General features: G+C 44.6%; 1 protein-coding gene across 5 annotated transcripts in view; it reads left to right on the top strand.

Annotated features, from left to right (window-relative positions):
- Nucleotides 1–9,906, top strand: part of SEC16B (SEC16 homolog B, endoplasmic reticulum export factor) — a 54,388-nt gene extending 44,482 nt beyond the window's left edge. For all 5 annotated transcript variants that reach the window (XM_063134117.1, XM_063134125.1, XM_063134101.1 and 2 more), the window contains 7 exons: nucleotides 766–833; nucleotides 3,582–3,728; nucleotides 6,079–6,189; nucleotides 8,308–8,431; nucleotides 8,581–8,645; nucleotides 8,851–8,934; nucleotides 9,504–9,906. In XM_063134117.1, the coding sequence (XP_062990187.1) occupies nucleotides 766–833; nucleotides 3,582–3,728; nucleotides 6,079–6,189; nucleotides 8,308–8,431; nucleotides 8,581–8,645; nucleotides 8,851–8,934; nucleotides 9,504–9,581 (677 nt within the window). In that variant the 3' untranslated portion in view covers nucleotides 9,582–9,906. The remainder of the gene's footprint in view (nucleotides 1–765; nucleotides 834–3,581; nucleotides 3,729–6,078; nucleotides 6,190–8,307; nucleotides 8,432–8,580; nucleotides 8,646–8,850; nucleotides 8,935–9,503) is intronic.
- The last annotated feature ends 10,336 nt before the right edge of the window (nucleotides 9,907–20,242 follow it).

Here is a 20,242-nt window from a genome sequence, read left to right as displayed (position 1 = left end):
ATACTTCCCCTCTAAGAGTGCTCTGTTCACTTCCATTGAAAAAGCAATATCTAGTGGCAGAAGATCCCACTTCTTTCAGATATTACCACTTTCATAGTGGAATTTCCAAAGAGACAGCCTGGTTGTTTATGACATCATGTAAATGACCTACAAACTTCCATGAGTGGCCAATCATGAGTGTGCAATAAATCACTCATATTAAAAAGCTGTATATTGTGCCAAGTGGAACAGGGCTCCTCTTATGATTATTTATGTTTAGTTCCCCTAGCTTTAGTGAAACCACTTACATTGATACACTTATAATATCAGGGCAATCTCCAAGTAGTTTCTTGGATTAAATAAATGCTTTGTCTCACTTTGCAGGTTTACATGACACTTGTGGTCACGGAATAATTAAAATAGCCATACCCTCTCATACTAGCACACAAAGGTGAACAAGCATGTCTTGGCACTCCTTGGACAGTACTTCTACCTACCTAGAACTAAGTACTATTGGAATCTGCAGGACTTTTGACCCAGTGGACAAGTTTAGGATTGGAGTAGAGAACTGGATTTCTTCGCCTTTGTGAAGAGGCACAGGAGTGGAGTTTGCTGCCTGCTTCTTCCTATGTTGGCCTGTGCATGGCAGCACTTCTTCGTCAGAGGCTAGATTTGGTTGCACAGAGGCAATTAACAGGGCATTGGGGATGGTCCATGATGATTCTTGACATGTTGAAGTCCAGATCTTGGATGGTGCCATAAAATCTGCTCTGCTCTCTTCTCCAGGGGACACTGTGGAAACCTGTGGGCCATATCACATCCTTGGTGATCAGAAGAATGTTCTGGAACATCAGGTGAGAGTTGGAGGGACATGTGACATTTAACTTTAGAAGGTTGAAGGAGTCAGATCTGATTTTAGCAACCATAGAACACCTCTCTGCTGGTCATCGCTGGGTGTCATTCAATGATGTGCGGAGGAATTTTTTCCAGTGCTTTATTTTTCCATGGGAATTTTTCCATTTCCCAAGTTGTATTTGCAATTGGCATCCCAATGAACGGATGCCAGTTGCAAATACAATACTAGGTAAGCCTGGTAGTTACAAAATTGTAATCAGTGTTTTTCAGGTGATTATCCCTAGCAAGTATGTGAGAGAATATATAAATGACATATGTCTCTGTGTGAAATGGAACTAATAAATAGTGCTAGGGAAAATGGAGGTGCCTCAACAACCCTAGTGGAAGTCAGCTGAACTCTGTTGAAATAGATGAGTGGTTGTCAGCATCTCATGAACAATTCTTTGGGTTGCTAAAATTAATTAGTGCAGCCTTCCCCAACCTGGTGCCCTCCATGCTGACTGAAGGATACTGGGAGTTGTAGTCCAACATATCCGGACGGCACCAGGTTGGGGAAGGCTGAATTAGTGTGACAATAATTTTCAGTACCTTTGTTTCTTTCTTACATTCAAATAAGGGAAGGCTATGCTGTTCTTTAATTTTTATTTATTTATTTAGAAGGAAAGGAACCTCTCGTGCAAACACTGAGTCATTACTGACTCTTGGAGGGACGCCAGCTTTCGCTGATGTTTTCTTGGCGGGCCGTATAGTGGGGTGGTTTGCCGTTGCCTTCCCTAGTCGTTATTCCCTTTCCCCCAGCTAGCTGGGTACTCATTTTACTGACCTCGGGAGGATGGAAGGCTGAGTCGACCCGAGCCGGCTGCCTGAAACCAGCTTCTGCTGGGATCGAACTCAGGCTGTGGGGAGAGTTTCAGCTGCAGAAACTGCTGCTTTACCGCTCTGCGCCACACGAGGCTTCCAATTAAAATACCTACATAATAAAACATTCAATCTTTTCCCTTAAATATTTCAGGTCACATATTTGTGGTATTTAGTGACAACAAATAAACATGGGGTAGTTTTGGGTTTTTTAGCTTTGTTGATGATTTTCTTGTACTTGGTAAACTAAATTATATCAATCTCTAGTGATTTTTTTCATGCACACTGAAAATTTTCTGATGTGAACTGAACATTTTCCAATGCAAATGACCCCATGTGAAGTAGGCTAATTTGCATCAGAAAAAAAATCCAATTCCAATTTTTCTGGAAAACCCATATCATTGGTGTCATGTCAACAACACTGTTGGACTGGAATCCTTGAAAGCTGTGGATAGTATTGATGAGTCCAATGTGCCCTGAGCTAGAGTTTATTAATGACGTGAAGAGCTGCCTCTCTTCTCTTCTGTATGATGAAGGAAGAGTGTTCAAACTGACTGTAACATAGTGCATTATAAAATGCTGCAAAGTGTGGAGAAAGTAGATAGGGAGGCTTCCCCCCTCTTGTAACACTAGAAACCTGGAATCATACAAGAAACTGAATGGTGGGAGTTTCAGAAGAACTACTTCTGACGTGGTGATGGCTGTGAATTTAGATGACTTTAAAAGGCGCTTAGACAAATTCATGGAGGCTGAGGCTATCAGTGCCTATTAGTCATGAAGACTACAGATTACTTCCAGGATCAGAGGAACTAGGCCTCTGAATATCAGTTTTGGGGGAACTGGAGTTGGACAGGTCTGTTACCCTCATGTCTGGCTTGTGGGCTTCCTGTGGGAAACAGGATCCTGGACTACATAGGCCTTTGGTCTGATCCAGCAAGTCCCTTCTCATGTTCTTATGACTATTTGATCCTTCCTTGACCAACAGCTATCTCTAAAGTGGTGGAGTCACAAATACATGACTTCGGGGTCCAGCAGAATTCTGGGAAAATATACCTATTTATCTATTTTGTTTTATTTAAAGTTGTATTCCATTTCTTTTCTTTTTTTTACTGGAGACTCTGAAGTGGGTCACCAATGGTCATAAAAGGCAACAATTCCATTATCAAATTTGATGTGGAAAATCTGGGTTCAAGTGCCATTTGTGCCGTAGATCAGCGGTTCCCAACCTTTTTGGCACCAGGGACCAGTTTCGTGGAAGACAATTTTTCCATGGAACCGGGGTGTGTGTGTTGAGGGGATGGTTCTGGGAAGCCACGCTCACCCCCCCACTCCAGCGTCCTGGCTTCGCTTCGGCTGGGTGGGCGCCCAGCTGAAGCAAAGCCAGGATGCTGGGGCGGGCGGGCGGCTTCAGAACGACGCGCCTGGAAATCGCTCTCCCAGAGCGGCTTCTGGCCGGGCGCGCTGTTCCGAAGCTGCCCCCCCCTCCAGCATCCTGGCTTCCCTTCGGCTGGGCAGGCGAGATGGCACCCTGCGCCCAGGTACGCTGGGGTGGGTGTGGGTGGGTTAAAGCAGCTCACCTGCATGGCCCGGTTTCTAACAGGCCATGGACCGGTACTTGTCCGTGGCCCGGGGACCCCTGCTGTAGATGTCTTGGGCAAGTTACTGTCTCTCAGCCTCATTCTGTCCATCCACGAAATGGGAAAGGTATCCATTTGCCTCATAGGGCTCTTGAGATGATGTGGTGTAAAGAAAGATTTTGACTTATTGTGAACCTTATGGATAGGGTGAGAGTACAAATCTTTAGGTTTAGGCTACAAACAAATTTCTCTTGAAAAATCATCTCTGTGGACCTGCCTCTCTACTGTCTGCGTTTTTCTCCTTGATACTAGAACACTTTAAATGCACGGAACCGGACCGTCTCTGAGAGTTCCACTATATCCATGGTAGAGGATCCCCCAGGATCCCCAGATGGTACAGGGGTGGAAGCCACGTTAGAGAAGCCACCAACAGAGAATGCAGAACAAGAGCAACCAAAGGTGAGGCATCCTATTGAGAAGGGCAACCCTAAATAGAAGGAGGCGGTGGCTGGAAATACTACAAACAAACTTGGGGTAAAACACCCTCCAACCACAAGCAAGAAAAACAAATAGTCACAAAAACTGTTTAAATAAATATATTTTGTTCTCATTGGCAAGTTACGTTACATTGCCCCAATTCTATTGCACAAATCTGTAAGTACATATATATACACACACACACACACACACACACACACACACACACACACACAAACACACACAAGTGGCGTGTAGTAGCTTGTGCGTAAATAATGCTAACAATAGAGTACATTGAAACCAATTATACAATGTTTGGTAATGGATTCAGTAACAAAAACAGTTTTGTAACATGAGACAATTTAATAACAACAGTTTTGCAATGTGTAATCATTCAATAACAAAACAATTTTGCCGTGTGAGAAATTCAATAGCAACAGGAGTCCGGTACATTAACCTGTTTCGCCAGGGACTGTTATATTTTTACTTAAATATATATATAAAATAACCATTACTCACATAGTATTTAAGACCAGCAATTCTCCTTAACATTCTTATTTAAAACAAATGAACTAACAAAAATCTCTGGCGTTGTTTCCTACCTTATTTGAGACAATTAGCCAAGGCCTTTCATACAGTCTCCCATTATATATAATCTCTGAAAAATATGTTATACAATAGTTACTATCATCAAACTACAACATTCCATTATCTCTGGTGTATAATCTTATACGATTATGTCTCAGTCTGCAAAATTGTTTGGTTATTGAATGATGCAAAACCAATGATGGATTGCCATGTCATGTGAACATGCCCATTGAATAAGGATGCTTTTGGACAAGGCTTTTATTGAGCAACTGCCCTGCCTCATTCACAGAATTTCACCAGGGGTCTAAAAGAGATCATCTTCCACTTGTAAACCTCCCATTCCCCCCCCCCCAGTGGTTCTTCTGCCTTTTTGTTCCCCCCCCAAAATGAAAGGTTCGTGAAGGAGGAAAAGATGGAATTGTTGCACAATTCCAGCAATTGCGATGCCAACCACTGGAAGCACCCTAGGCCTGTCAATTGCCATTAGCCATGGCAGTTCGATGGAACCTCCATATTCAGAGGCAGTATATCCCTGAGTACTAGATGCCTGGAACAAAGCACAGGGGAGGCTGCTGCTGCCATGCCCGATGGTGGGCTTCCCAAAAGCATCTGGCTGGCCTCTTCTGTGGCCTGATCGTAAGACCATGCTCATGTTCCTGTGTGATCAATTGGCAGGAGTCTGGGTTTGACATAGAATCATAGAATAGCAGAGTTGGAAGGGGCCTACAAGGCCATCGAGTCCAACCCCCTGCTCAATGCAGGAATCCACCCTAAAGCATCCCTGACAGATGGCTGTCCAGCTGCCTCTTGAAGGCCTCGAGTGTGGGAGAGCCCACCACCTCCCTAGGTAGCTGATTCCATTGTCGTACTGCTCTAACAGTCAGGAAGTTTTTCCTGATGTCCAGCTGGAATCTGGCTTCCTTTAACTTGAGCCCGTTATTCCGTGTCCTGCACTCTGGGAGGATCGAGAAGAGATCCTGGCCCTCCTCTGTGTGACAACCTTTTAAGTCTTTGAAGAGTGCTATCATGTCTCCCCTCAATCTTCTCTTCTCCAGGCTAAACATGCCCAGTTCTTTCAGTCTCTCTTCATAGGGCTTTGTTTCCAGACCCCTGATCATCCTGGTTGCCCTCCTCTGAACACGCTCCAGTTTGTCTGCGTCCTTCTTGAATTGTGGAGCCCAGAACTGGACGCAATACTCTAGATGAGGCCTAACCAGGGCCGAATAGAGAGGAACCAGTACCTCACGTGATTTGGAAGCTATACTTCTATTAATGCAGCCCAAAATAGCATTTGCCTTTCTTGCAGCCATATCGCACTGTTGGCTCATATTCAGCTTGTGATCTACAACAATTCCAAGATCCTTCTCGTTTGTAGTATTGCTGAGCCAAGTATCCATTCCCTCACAAAATCTAAAGATATTTCTCAAGCACTTAAAAAAAATGGCTTTGGGTGGGTTTATATAATCAGAACATCACCTCTAATGCCTGAACCTACGTTCAATGTCCTCTGCGTTCTGTTCTGCATTAGTAACATTCGCACCCAGTGTTTGCAAGAGAGCCTTGCAGATACTTTTTTTTAGCATAGTGTGTGAAAGTGATGCTAAAGAACGTAGGACCTTCTCTATACTGCTGGTGCAACAAGAGAGGAAAATTTCACAGTGGGTTTGGTGCCTTCCACCACCTTTTGGTGTTCATTGAAGAAAATCCCGAGAGCTCCCACACCCAAGATTTTGTATTCTTCCAGGCCTCTGGTTCTGGCTGGTTCAGTTGGTTCCGATCCAGGCCAAATAAAGACGCAGAACCCTCCAAGAAACCACCAGCTGCTCCTTTGGACTTCCCTGCTCCAGTTTCCCAGGTAATGAAGAGTCTCTTGAAAAGAAAGCCTCTGCCTGTTTGTTGCAGTTACCCTCCTCTCCCGTTCCCAGCGTTCTCCAGCACCTGCACACTGCAAGGGGAAGCCTGGTCTGCCATTGCTGATCTTCTCACTCAAGCATCCCTGGTAGGCATTCAAGGATCCCCAGGGCTGCCATAGACCAACCTTTTCAGGAAGATTGCGTGACGTGAGAGTGACCACTGCTCTCCTTGCAGCATTTCCCTGCTGCTTTAGGAAGCAGATGAGGTTCAGACAGTGGGGTGGGGGAACTTGGAAAATTGCATTATGTTTGTGGAAGGCTGGGGATATGAAGTCTAAGAGGACAGCTGGGAGCGATGGGGTGGATGGGTGGGAAATCAAGTTGGCATTTGCTATTGCGTCGCCTGAGGCAAAAAGGCGAAGGAATGTTTTATGCCTTCAACTGGATCAAGTGGTAATGGGTTGTTTTTTTCAGATTGTGCTACTTTGAGCTGAAATTGGGATTGAAATTTAGAGTCCCCCCAATTTTTTTTAAATAAACAACCACCACCCCATAACAGTGTGGTGTAGTGGCTAGAGTGTCGGACTGGGAGTCAGGAGGTCCGGGTTCTAGTCCCCAATCAGCCATGGAAACCCACTGGGTGACTTTGGGCCAGTCACAGCCTCTCGCCCAACCCACCTCAAAGGGTTGTTGTTGTGAGGATAAAGTGGAGAGGAGGAGGATTATGTCCGCCGCCTTGGGTTCTTTGCAGGAAAAAAGGTGGGATATAAATGCAGTAATAAAATAAATAAATAAATAAATAAATATTTCCTTAAACATAGAGAAACAGCATGCAGAGGAGAAAGTTTGGCCGAACGTTTCTCCTTTTTTTGTTTGTGCAGGAAAGTTTTTACATGTGGGAACATTCCCCCCCTCCCTCTCCTGCAGCCTGACGTGGTCCCATCCAGGCAAGCTACTGAATGTATAAACTTGCCACCTCCCCCTACTTGCTGCCTTCTCCTCTTCCATTGCCCTTCTCTCAGCCTTCTCTCCACTGTTTGCTTGCCCACTTTGACTCGTTCAACTTTGCATGCACGGCACGTTCTGAGGAGGTGGAAACAGTAGCTATGGAATAGGATAAGCAGGTTATCCAAGTTACTGTAAGTTGTCCACTGGAACCCATTCTAATGGCTAAGTTTGTATCAAACCGAACCCATATTTTCTGGCTTGTCTCTTCTGGAAGTTGAGATTGACAAGTTCTGGGCTAGGCTCTGAATTCCCCATTTTCCTATGGTGAGCCTGCAGCCATGTGGCCTGTAACCAACCTTCTCTATGGTGGTCGGAAAACAATTCCCACTAGTAGTGAACTCATTTGGTGAGTGATGGCAGGACTGTAGTGAAAACATGAATTCATTGAGAAACAAGAGGGGAGGTATCAGCTTGCTTCCAAGGTCTGCAGAAGTACCCAAAAATCTGGTGGGAAAAAAACCCTTAAGCCTTCCCCCAACTCGCCCAAAGAGGACTGAGTGTGCCCAGTTGCCCCAGGTACTCTGGGGGAAATTAAGATGTCAAACGCAGCTGGAGGAGCCTTCTCCAACCTAGTGGTCTCCAGATGTTTTGGATTACAGACTACAATTCCTGGCCATTGGCCATACTGGGTGGGGCTGAAGGGAGTTGAAGCCCAAAACATTAGGAGGCCGCCAGGTTGGGGAAGGCTGAGCTACAGCCTCTGAAGCAGGCACTTAGTTACGCTGCACTACTGCTCAACCAAAGTATGAAAAAGAAAAAAAGGATGTTGCGTTGCAATGGGCTGCCCGTGCTGGGTGTTGGTGCTGCAAGTGTTTCCTGGTGTTGCTCTTCTCCTGCTACCCCCACCCCCAGGCTACAGGGCCTGGACATGTGCGCCAGAGTCCTGCCCTCACAGAGCCCCTGATGCTGTTGGACAATTGCCTTCCTGCAGCTCTGTGAGGCTTGTGTATGATCTCATATCCATTCATGTCGACTAGTCTCCAAAGTATGGATTGGTTTCCTTTGGCGGGGTGGATTTGTTAAGATCCCATCACAGGGAGGCAGAGGGAAAATTCTGAAAGTAGCTTGCAGCTAGATGGTTTCATCAGTGGTGTATGGTTTCCTTTCTGCAGGAGAAAGCAGCTCCATCACCTTTTCTTCCTCCCCCGAGTGAGACAAGGCCTTCATCCCTTCCTCCTCGTCCTTTCCCTCAACTACCTCACACAGATGCCAGCCCTTTTTCCAAAAGCTCTTTGGGTAAATATATTCCTGTTTGTTTCTCAATAAATTGCAGAATATATTGCTGATATGGATGTAGCCGAAAAATAGCCTCAATAAAGCAGTAATCCCACGTTGTATCCAAGCAATGGATCAGTATTTAAACAAAATATATTTTGTTTTGTCAGGACCCAAGAGTCCGCCAGGCTATAGCAGCAGGGATGGGATCATGTTTCAAGATGCAAGAGGCCAGGTGAGAGGAGGCAAACCGTATTGCACATGAGGGAGGCCTCCACTGGGGGAGGGCAGGGCTTTTGGTCATCCATCCTGGCAGAAGTGCAGAACCAGGTGTCTTGAGAGCATGTTTCCACTAGCCTGATGCCTATCCAAGGGACCTTGGTGTTTCCTCTGAGTTCCATCGAATGCTACTTCTTGTTTTTTTCTGGCTCATGTTTCAGGCTAGTTTCTCCAAACCTTGTTGCAGCCCTGATCAGGTGCCTCCACCCCCAAGAGGAGGAGTTCCACTTTTCAATCCTGCTCAGGTATAGCATACGTGTGCATGCACATGAATGGTATGAGAGCATTTGAGCCAAAAATGGTATGCAAAAAACCTAGAACAGCAACAAAATAAGAATGATCTCTGGATCAGATCAGGGGTCCCTGTAGTCCTCTTCTGGTGATCGTCCCATCATCTGGAACCTAGGATTCTACTGTCTCTAAACATGGAGGTCTACTTACTTGAAATAATCATAGCTTTCTCCATCATACACCATTTGGGCTAGCTTCACTGACAGGTACCACTTTGCAAGGGTCCTTAGTCAAAGTTCATTAGGTGCAAAGTTCATGGTGCTTTATCCCATGGGTTTGGGTATGGAACAGTGCCCCAAATTGGCACCTTAATTCTTTCTACTGCAGAGTGAGAGTTATACCATTAGAAGGGGTCTAAAGTTCTATTCAGCACCTCAAATTCTGTGATCATAAAATGCATAAAAACTGGAGGATTATATCCAAACTGGCCAACTCTGCATCTTTAAAAAAAAACCACTTGTGTGGGATACAGACATTTTAAAGGGTGAGGGTTTGAAATTCAACACAATTGTTTCCTTAACAGGTCACCATGCCAGCAGTCTCTGGTGCCGGCCATCCAGAACGGATTTTGCAACGGCACTACCCACATCTTCCACAATGATCAAAAACCTAAGAGATATTTCTGCTGCTCTGGTGGGTCAGAAGCCATCCCCTTGCATGGAGATCACAACAGTCTGGTCTGCGATAGGCAGCTGAGAGCTCCTTATTTTTTGCTAGCATTATAACTCTCTCTCCAAAGGCAATGAGCAAAAAACTGAGGGGGTGGACAATTACCTTTCCCACTTTAGGTTGCTCGGTCCCTTTTAAAAATCTGGTGAAGGAGGTGGTGTGCTGCTGCGACCCTTCTCACTTGTAATGACGACAAGATGAAGATGTCTCAGGTTGAGCCTGTGGAGCCCAAGTGATAATAAAAAGGGGGAAATGAAGGTCAGGAAGGTCCCTGATTCTTTTTTACATTGCTCAATAGTAGGTGCCCAGTTGACTCATTGCCTGGTTGATCAACACAGTTGCTCATGATCTAGCCACTGAGAGGAAGACATAAGGTTGAGTGTGTAGGGGCATCCGAAAGGAGCTTGGAGTTTCTTCAACACAGAGGTGGTCAACTTGTGACTCTCCAGATGTTTTGGCCTACTTCTTCCATCAGCCCCATCCAGGATAGCCAATGATGAGGGATCATGGGAGTTGTAGGCCAAAACATCTGTTTACTCCTGCTTTAGCAACTAACTCTGCTTTCTTAAGAAGGCTTCCCCATACTTTGAGAACTGAGAAATTAGTGAGCAGAAGAAGAGTTTTACTCTCCCTCTGGATGAGGATGGCCAGATGCAAATGAGGACAAGGCCTCGGCAACTTTAGTCATTGTATAAAAGAGGGAATTTTGGCACATGCAGCCTGGGTGACAAGCCCTAAGGATGTAGCATGGATACCTATGCAGTTTTTTCGGAAGCCCCATTTTAGGGTACCCCGTCTCTAGGCCTAGTACAAAGACAAGATCACATTTATATAGACAAATCCAAAGTCCATGTTTTTTGCCCACTTGATGTGAACCTGTAAAGATAGTCAAATCCCATTTCAAGGTTTCTGAATAATATGTAGTATCACAAGGACAACACAAGCAATACATTAAGAAGCTGCTTATGAACTGCTTTTGTTATGAATGCTGATATCGGATCTGGAGACATGTATGTTGTGGGCTGGTGAAGCAGCAACTCAGAAGTACAAAACCCTGTGCAGGGCTGGTATGTGAATCCTGTGCTTTGACTATTGTAAGGGTCTGGATCCAGATTTACATTGCATCATCTGCTCTGATGGAAGTGGGCTTTTCCGCCCCCTCCTTCCCACGGCAGTCCCTCCAACCTCCTGAAAATGCTACACAAAGAGTCAAGAGAATGGGGCATGTGGGAGAGAGGGATCCCCCAAGGTTGGATTGAGGGACTTTGCGCAAGTGGAGCCCTTCCTCCAGATTCTGGCTCCAGATTCTGGAGCCATCCCAACGAAGGAATCAGCTCCAAGTCTAGAAAGATGGAGATGAATTGATGAGCATTCCACTCGGTATTCTGCACACAAAGAAGAAGGAAAACTCTCAGGACACCCACATTTAAAGATACATTAGATCGCTACAGCAAGCCAGGAAATACCTTTCTGGTCATGTCCACTAATGGATTCCACCACTGAGTGTCCCCAGAATTTTCCTCTATATTAATCCTGCCGTATGAGAAGATGCATCACAGTGTGACATGGATAGGTTTAGGCAAAGGTTGCAGGGAGGAGACCCATGAAGGGCTACTAGGCATCATTCATTGCTGGCTGGGCATTGCTTATAAAACTGGGAACATATCTTAGGGCACAATCCTAGTCATGTTTAGACAGAAAAAATGTCCTAGAACTCTCAGCCATGCTGGCTGGGGAATGCTCAGAGTTGTAGGACTTTTTTCTGTCTAAACATGACTAGGCTTGCACCCTTGAAGCCTGGGACAAAGTATTTCACCTGGTGGCTGAATAGCACTGATATCCGGGTGATAAAACTTATGCATTGCCAGGGATTTAACTGATGTGCATAAGTACTATCCAATTATTGATGCGATACCAATTGAAATAGTGAACCTTATGAAACAAATGTTGCACGATGGCCATTCTGCAGCTACAGAGCCTTTCTACTCAAAGCTTTTATTGAATGTTCATGTTTGCTCATTCACAGTAGTTTACAGGTCCTTTACATGACATTGTCATCCTCCAGGGCCTCTCCCGTGCTTTGCAGCCATTATACCACAGCACCATCTAGTGGATGTATAATGACTTGTATAGAAAGGCAGAAAAAGAATCCTCCACCCCCACCCCGGAAAAAAGCATGTGTAAAGGAGCCAATCTTAATTCTGCAATGAATGCAGAAGCCTCAGTAAAGATGCAGGATAAAACCCTCATGTAGAAATACCCACAGGGCACGATGAAGAATGCATTCCAGTAGATTGCTTTTACTATCACACAAAGCAGGAGGGGAGGGGCTGAGTTAGAATTAGGCTTCTTTAATGGTTTTCTTTCTATTCCAAGATAGAGGTGGGGGCAATCTGTAACACTTTTTTGTGTTTCAACTTCCAAGTTCAGTTTATAACATCTCTAGCTAAAAAATCTGAGCTTGCAACCATGGGTAGCCCATGCAGAGCAGGCAATATTGCTTAGCTGGGGAGTGTCTGGATCTTGTTGGACTGCAGTTCCCATTGTCTCTCACCATTGGCTATGTTGGTTAGGGATGATGGGAGTTGTAGCCCACCAACATTTACATGGCCACACATTCTCCATGCCTGGGCTACATGGTATAAGACAGCTTCTTATAGTTGATTACAATTTATTTAATAGATCTTTAACCTTTTCAGGGCAGACAAAGTGACTTATAATATTGCAGAAACATTAACATACAAATTACAGTTAAATGCAAATATCGCAGTAGCAGCAGGAGAACCTAATGATTTTTAAGCATGAAATGCAGACAGGAATGAATGTGTCTTCAGTGTACTCCTGCTCCATAATGTTTTGGCTACTGTTTGCGGTCTTGGTTGAAGCCAATTCCAAAAATGCTTCTAGACAGGGAGGTAGGGGAGAGCAGGAGGAACATCTCAGTCCTTGAAGGTGGTCACACACTCTGCCCTGGAACCAAAATTTGTTATAAATCCCTTTGTTCTACGGAGTCTGAGAGGAGAATGCTCCCTTGATATCATCATCATCATCATCAAAATTGTACTTATGAATTACCCAAATTTGCAAGATATTCCACACAATCCTATACATATTTATGCAGAGGTTTGTTGGACTCAATACACCCAATTGAGTAGTTGTGCATAGAATTGCAGCGGTTGTGACATGTTGCCAAAGCAAGATAGGAGTGATTTAGCAATCTAAAAAGAAACTTGGAATTGTAAAAAGAAGAAAGCCCTCTGGCAATACTTTCAAGAAACCATTCCTACAAAATCCTGGCCATCTCCTCATCCAACACAAGGTGTCTCCCTTTGCTTTAGAAGACAGTTCAGCTGCCCATCTGGAAATGTTGATAGGCAGACAATCAAATGCATGCACAACAGAAAAAAGGGAATGAAACCACATTGGTTCCCAGGAGAATTGCAGTATATACTCTCCAATGAACAGCATAGATAATTATTTAGAAATAAAAAACATCTAGTTTTTTTTAAAAAGGTTTAAAATGTTTCTGTTTGATTGTCTTGCTGTCAGCCATTGATTTGATGCCTTCCATCTAAGTTGGAAAGGTAGCTAAGTAGTGTTTGTGTGTTTTCCTGGAAACCAAAGGCTGAGAACAGCTGTAAATGTAATACCTGTTGTATAAAAACACTTATAATGTAGAAATCCATTTGGTTGGCCTCACATTTAATCAAGGTGTCTGAGCATGTGGCATTAGCGTAGCAACACGGTGTACACCCAGGCCTCGGAGCGCTGGTGTTCTAACGCTTCATGAGCCGGTGGTGGTGGCCTGTTTAAATGTGATGGTACCGCATGGAACCCTGGAGACATGTCCATAATTGGGGAGAAGAGGGAAAGCAGCCCATGTCCTCATGGTTTTCCTTAGGATTATCTATATCTCTAGCCAGCTCACTGAGTGAGTATTGGTAAACAATGAACTGGGACTCTGCACTTAGGGTCAAGTGGCCTCTTATGCATTGCCAAAAAAGAGGACACACACAGAATCATAGAATAGTAGAGTTGGAAGGGGCCTATAAGGCCATCGAGTCCAACCCCCTGCTCAATGCAGGAATCCACCCTAAAGCATACATTACCACAAAAAAAGGCAAAAGAGGATACAAATCTACATATGCTGATTTATATGTATAGATGCAAATTTATAAAGAAGGATGCAGACAAGCTGGAGCATGTTCAGAGGAGGGCAATGAGGATGATCAGGAAACAAAGCCCTATGAGGAGAGACAGAAAGAACTAGGCAAGTTTAGCCTGGAGAAGAGAAGACTGCGGGGAGACATGATAGCACTCTTCAAATACTTGAAAGGTTGTCACACAGAGGAGAGCCAGGATCTCTTCTTGATCATCCCAGAGTGCAGGACACGGAATAATGGGCTCAAGTTACAGGAAGATGAGAAAAAAGTTGTGGGAAGCCAGATTCCATCTGGACATCAGGAAAAACTTCCTGACAGTTAGAGCAGTACAACTATAGAACCAATTGCCTAGGGAGGTTGTGGGCTCTCCCACACTAGAGGCATTCAAGAGGCAGCTGGACAGCCATCTGTCAGGGATGCTTTAATGTGGATTCCTGAATTGAGCAGGGGGTTGGACTTGATGGCCTTATAGGCCCCTTCCAACTCTACTATTCTATGATTCTATGAAATAATTTGAATGAAAATACAATAGCACTGTGACCCTGTTCAGCTGACATGCTAAGCCATGATGGTTAAGCATTTTGAGCTAAATATTATGGCTTAGCATGTTATGTGAACCATTCCTAACCATGGTGGCTATGTAACAGCAGTTTAAACACGCTCACCAACCGTTTGCTGTGAAAGGGTTAGCAGCCGAACCATGGCTTAGTGTGCCCACTGCTCAGTCTGCTGCCCAGGTGCTAACAATTGATGGGCAGGATCTAGGCCCCTTCCTGCTGTCTTTCTCTTTAAAGCTGACTTGGGCTGGTCAGCCCTTCAGACAAGAGGATGCCGTCAAATAGGGAACTGCCTCTGACAGCCTTTCAAACAGAGGGCTATGCTCTCTAAAGTAGGGCATGCGGCCACCCTAATTTGGTGGTAACTGTTATTGTGATCTCTCTCTCTCTGTGTGTGTCTCATAATCACCACATATGCTTTTAAAACACACTGCTTTTGTGCGATTTTAGCCCAGTGGGACCTTGCTGGGTTGGGCCCTGCCCTTTGCTAGACTCTTTCATCCTTACCAAGATCTATGCTGGCACCCATGGAGAATTCAGTGGGATCAGCGTGGTGCGTGTACTGCTGCAGAGCTGGAGGCGGCTGTCTGTAACAGGTGATCTATCTTCTGAGCACTTTCATATCGTATCTGCTGCAATGGGCAGTTGGCTTTTAGGAGTCCATTTAATCTAAGAGGCTATAAAGGTCTCCTGAACAGACCATCACTGACAGTTATGATAAAGGCAGCTGGCAAGAACAGAATTGTTGTATCAAACCAGTGAGCTCATGTTTAAATTTGAGATAAGCAAGAAAGGACATCCAAGCTCAAATCCTCAATCAGCCATGAAGCTCACTGGATGGGTTTGGTCCAGCCAGCTCCTGGGCCAGTTCACAAGCTCACAAAGCGGTTAATAACTACCTTGAGCCTGCTGGTAGCATGCTAGTCGATTTACCTAATTAGCCTCACAGCTTCTTGTGACGTCCGAACCCGGTGAGGGTGGCTGGCTGGGCTGGTTAATGAACTATCCAGCAACCCTACAACAGACCACGGTTTCTGGGTGGCTTGTTAGTCACCCCAGCCATTCACTGTCACTGGGTTCGGATGTCATGACAAGCCACACCCGGTGAAAGTAATTAGGTAAATCGGCCAAGATATGACTGAGACACATGGGAATGGTTAATAAGCCATCTTGGTTTATCAAAACCCTTGTGTTGTGCAAACCTGGTCACTATCTCTTAGCCTGACCTACCTCACTTGGTTGTTCTCAGTATCAAATGGAATGGGGAGGACCACACCTACCACTTCAAGCTCTTTGGAGGAATGTTGGGATATAAATGTAATAAATAGAATAATTCTTATCTCCGTAATCTTGACTAGTCAGCAACAATACAACCACAGCTTGGATGCACATTATATATCAGCCAGAATTTGCTTGTCTAATGCTGTTGCTATGTTGATTTCTCTCAACATCATTATTTGGAAAATATAATGAAGACGGGTGGGTGATTTGAAAAATAGAGCCAGGAAAACAATGGGATATTTCAAGATATTCCTTCTTGGGTAAAACCACACAGCTCCTTGCCTTCAAGAAAAACCAGACAGCTTCTTTATCAGACTTGCGGGTGGATTTAGTGTAAACCTTTATCAGAAATTCCATTATAATGGTTCAGATAAATATTCTATACTATTATAAAATGGTTTGAAGAAGTTGATATAGACCCTGTTCAGATGACACACCAAGCCACCGTGGATTGCTCAAAAATATGATCCACAGTGGCTTAGAGTGTCGTGTGGGGGGAGAATTTCCCTCCCATGGGCACACTACCCATGGCCACTACTCACCTGCTTCACAATGGCTAGTGGGCATCCACGGTGGTTACCGAGTCATCTGATGGGAACGCCATGATTATTTTCATTGTTTTTGGTGAAAAAATAACCATAGAGTCTACCGGCAAGAGTGATTACCCCTTCTGGTGATGCTCTTGCTGCTATGGAGTTTCTTGATGGTCAATGCTACACCCCCCTCCAATTTCTTCTGTCGAAGTGGCTGCCAAGTGCCCATTCAGGGTGCAGAGGACAACAGGATGCACATGTTAACCACAAGGAGGTATGGAATTTATCCACAGAGAGGGGTGGGTGGGTGGGGGAACCACATGGTGATGGATGTTTCCCATTCATGTGGTGGGCGAATACACAAGTAGAAAAAGTGTTTTCCTTCACTTTCACCAATACCCTGCTCTAAAAATCCCTTGGAAAAGTGCTGTTTAAAAAACATCATCATCTAAAGAACCCACAAACAACCATGAGTGAGGAATGACAAGCACACAATAAATGCCTTGTATAGAAAATTCTTGGTCTTTTTCTCTTTTTTTTCGCATTTATTTATTAATTCAGTAATTTACTTTTGTATTTTGCCCAATAGCTGAAGCTCCCAGGGCAGTTAACAACAATTAAAATCATAAAATACATTCCTGGTTTGACTTAGAAAGGAAGGAAAGGAACCTCTCGTGCAAGCACTTGAGTCATTACTGACTCCTAGAGGGATGCCTGCTTTCGCTGACGTTTTCTTGGCAGACTTTTTGTAGCGGGGTGGTTTGCCATTGCCTTCCCCAGTTGCAGTTACCTTTCCCCCAGCTAGCAGGGTACTCATTTTACCGACCTCGGAAGGATGGAAGGCTGAGTCGACCTGAGCCGGCTGCCTGAGAACCAGCTTCCACTGGGATCGAACTCAGGCCGTGGGGAGAGTTTCGGTTGCAGTAACTGCCGCTTACCACTCTGCGCCACACGAGGCTGGGTTTGACTTTGAGCCGACTGAAATCTCTCGCCCCCCAACTCACTGGAACTGCCCACAAACTAGTAGATTTCACCTGCTACTTCCAAGCCATCATGGAAGGGATCGTTGCTTTAAATTTTAGATCGGAGGAAAATTTGATTAGGGCCCTGCACTTGTTTGCATATCTGTCTAGAAGTGCAATCTGGCACATCCCACTTGCTGCTGAGCAACAAGGGCCTCCACGAAAGCTGAGCTTGGAAGGAGACTGGTTTTAATCTCTTGCAGAGCCTCTTAGCCAGCCTGCTCATCTGGGCAGGTGGAAGCATTGTGTTCGCTGCACATCAGCAGAAAAGAAAGGGCCCCTTTAGCATTCCATGGGGGGGGGAGAGAGAGAGAGAGAGAGAGAGAAGTATAAAATGCAGATGTTATTTGTGCTGTTTGTTTTAATTTTTAAAATCCTGTGTGCCATATTTACAAACCAAAAACGACAGATTCTGTCTTTTCGCCTTGCTGCTCTTTTTTGTTCAACAAGGAAATCGCAAGTCAGTCTGTATATTTTTGTGGAGATCTAGCTGCTTATTTGGTTGGCTGCCTGAAATGTGTGGCTGAGCTGTGCAGGCAGAAGTGACGCCCAGCCATTTTCAAATGAACATGAATACGCTGTCTGGTCTGGATAGCTCAGTGTTCCGTTTTGCACGTGGATAAAATCTGGGGTCTGTATCTCTTCAGTGCTCAGACTTGTTCAGGACTGTATAGCTACCAAGAGTAATCATTCAACCACAGACTGTGGCCCACTGTGTTTTGCAGACCTATGTAGACAAGAACAAACAGGAGGTTTATTGAGGCCCTGGTGAGTCATACCTCAGGGGTGGGTAAAAGGAAGGCCTAAAAGGCCTAAATTATCCTGCTAAAATTAAGAAAGTTTGAGGTAACCTGGAGTGGTCTTATGTGTGGAAGGCCTGGGACCTCTGTTCAGTTCTGCTACTCAAAACAAATCCCTAGGTTCAGAATTCTTTCTAAGTCTGTGACTTTTTGCCCTGGGCTCTGGTTTGTGAATCTCAGCGTTCTAGATAAAAACAAACCTGAAGTCTGTTCCCTGCCATATATGGTGGGGTTGGGGTTAGGGTTGCCAGCTCCCTGAGAATCAGGTGGGTACGGAGACAATACCTGGCCAGAGAGACTGGTAGAGTAGGGGTGGAGGTGGGTTCATGGCACCTGGCAGGTTAGGAAGTCAGTCCTGCAACAACAATAACAACAGCAGTGACAACAACAAAGTAAATACTATTATATGCCCGGTGTCTAAAGGGTGGAGCCTAGTGATTATGGGAATGGAGCTACTATTATTTATTTATTTATTTATTTATTTAGCACCATCAATGTACATGGTGCTGTACAGAGTAAAACAATAAAATAGCAAAACCCTGCCGCATAGGTTCATGCAACAGTAAACGTTTAATGGGTTCATTGTGAACCCATATAGCTCCCCAAGGGTGGGCTTGATCTACTCTGATCCCCTGAGGGAGAGCTGCCCCTAGGCAGGAGTAGGGGGCAGCTGTATATCTGTGTCCCTCAGACTACTAATTAGGGCTGTGCTCTGCTCCGTTCCGGATCGGGCTGATCCAGACCCCCTAAATTCAGATCTGAATTGGGTTGGGGAAGGTCTGGATCGGTTTGAAGCAGTTCGGGTTGATCCGGAGCTCCGGACGCCATTTTGGGTCCAACCTCATTTTTTCCCCATTGACTTGCATTGGAAAAGAAAAACGCCTATAGCTTTTTTATGTTTCAAGATACACACTTGTAACTGGGCACTGTGATAGCTTCTAAATAGATCCTTATCCATGCCAATTTTGAAGTAAATCGAATCATCACCTGATTTTTAGTGATTTTTAATGATTTAACCCTCAACCATTCCCCGATTTACAAAACTGCATTCATCTCTGTCATTTTTCAAGATACACATATGTAACTGGGCCGCGTGATCGCTTCTAAATAGATCCTTAGTCGTGCCAATTTTGAAGCAAATCGGATCATCCCCTGATTTTTAGGAAATTTTTAAAATTAAACTTCAACCACAATATCCTTCAGAATAAAGTGTATTGGAAGGAGATAGTGAAAGTGCATTCCAGGACACCAGCATTTCAAAGGGAACACAGTGTTCCTTTTGCACTGTGTTCCCTTTGAAGTGCATTGTCCTGAGATGCACGTTCACTATCTCCTTTCCAATACACTTTATTTCTGAAGGATATTGTGGTTGAGATTTAACTTTAAAAATTTCCTAAAAATCAGGGGATGATCTGATTTACTTCAAAGTTGGCATGAATAAGGATCTATTTAGAAGCTATCATGGTGCCCAGTTACATGAGTGTATCTTGAAAAACAAAAAAGTTACAGGTGTTTTTCTTTTCCAATGTAAGTCTATGGGGGAAATCTGGACCTCCGGATCCGGATTGGTTCGGAAGAGGTCTGAATTGATCCAGAGTGGTTCGGACCCAATCTGGAAGGTCCAGATCAGGATTCAGAGTGGATCAGGAGGTCCCTGCACAGCCCTACTACTAATCTCCTTTTCCTTCAAACTGTATGGACTGCAAAGCTTTGTGTTGATTTAGGAAATCTGTCTGGTGTCTGAAGGTGTTACTGCAGGCTTCAATCAACTGAACACATTAAAATTTGGCATGGGCTGGTGGAAGCGGGGCTGATTGGCAGAAGGGAATGTTGCATGGGGCAAGCAGAGGGCTAAACATGACCTCCAGGCTCCCATCTATACAACAACGGGATTGCTCCTCATTAAATATAAACCCAAATTTTTGTTGATTCAAATCTAGGTAGAGCATCACACTGCAGCAGCAGCAACAACAATTTATTCCCTGATTTTTTTATAGTTCAGCTATAAATGCGCACATACGCATATATGATGCTACGGAGTAGAGATGATGGAAGCTATAAATTTTATATGCAGAGCTCCGCAGATTCATATAACAGACAAACCGGGAGTGGGGGATGGGGGAAGGAACAAGGCAGCAGAGGAGGGTGCCCATTCCCCCCTATTTGTTTTAATAAGCTCTCTCTGTGGAGCTCTGCAGAATCAGAGAAATCATACTAAAAACGGTGTGAAGGAACGA

This window comes from Elgaria multicarinata, chromosome 1 (assembly GCF_023053635.1).
Source record: "Elgaria multicarinata webbii isolate HBS135686 ecotype San Diego chromosome 1, rElgMul1.1.pri, whole genome shotgun sequence".
Lineage (NCBI taxonomy): Eukaryota > Metazoa > Chordata > Lepidosauria > Squamata > Anguidae > Elgaria > Elgaria multicarinata.
The sequence above is the reverse complement of the archived record's forward strand: the minus strand, read 5'-3'. Positions and strand labels throughout refer to the sequence as shown.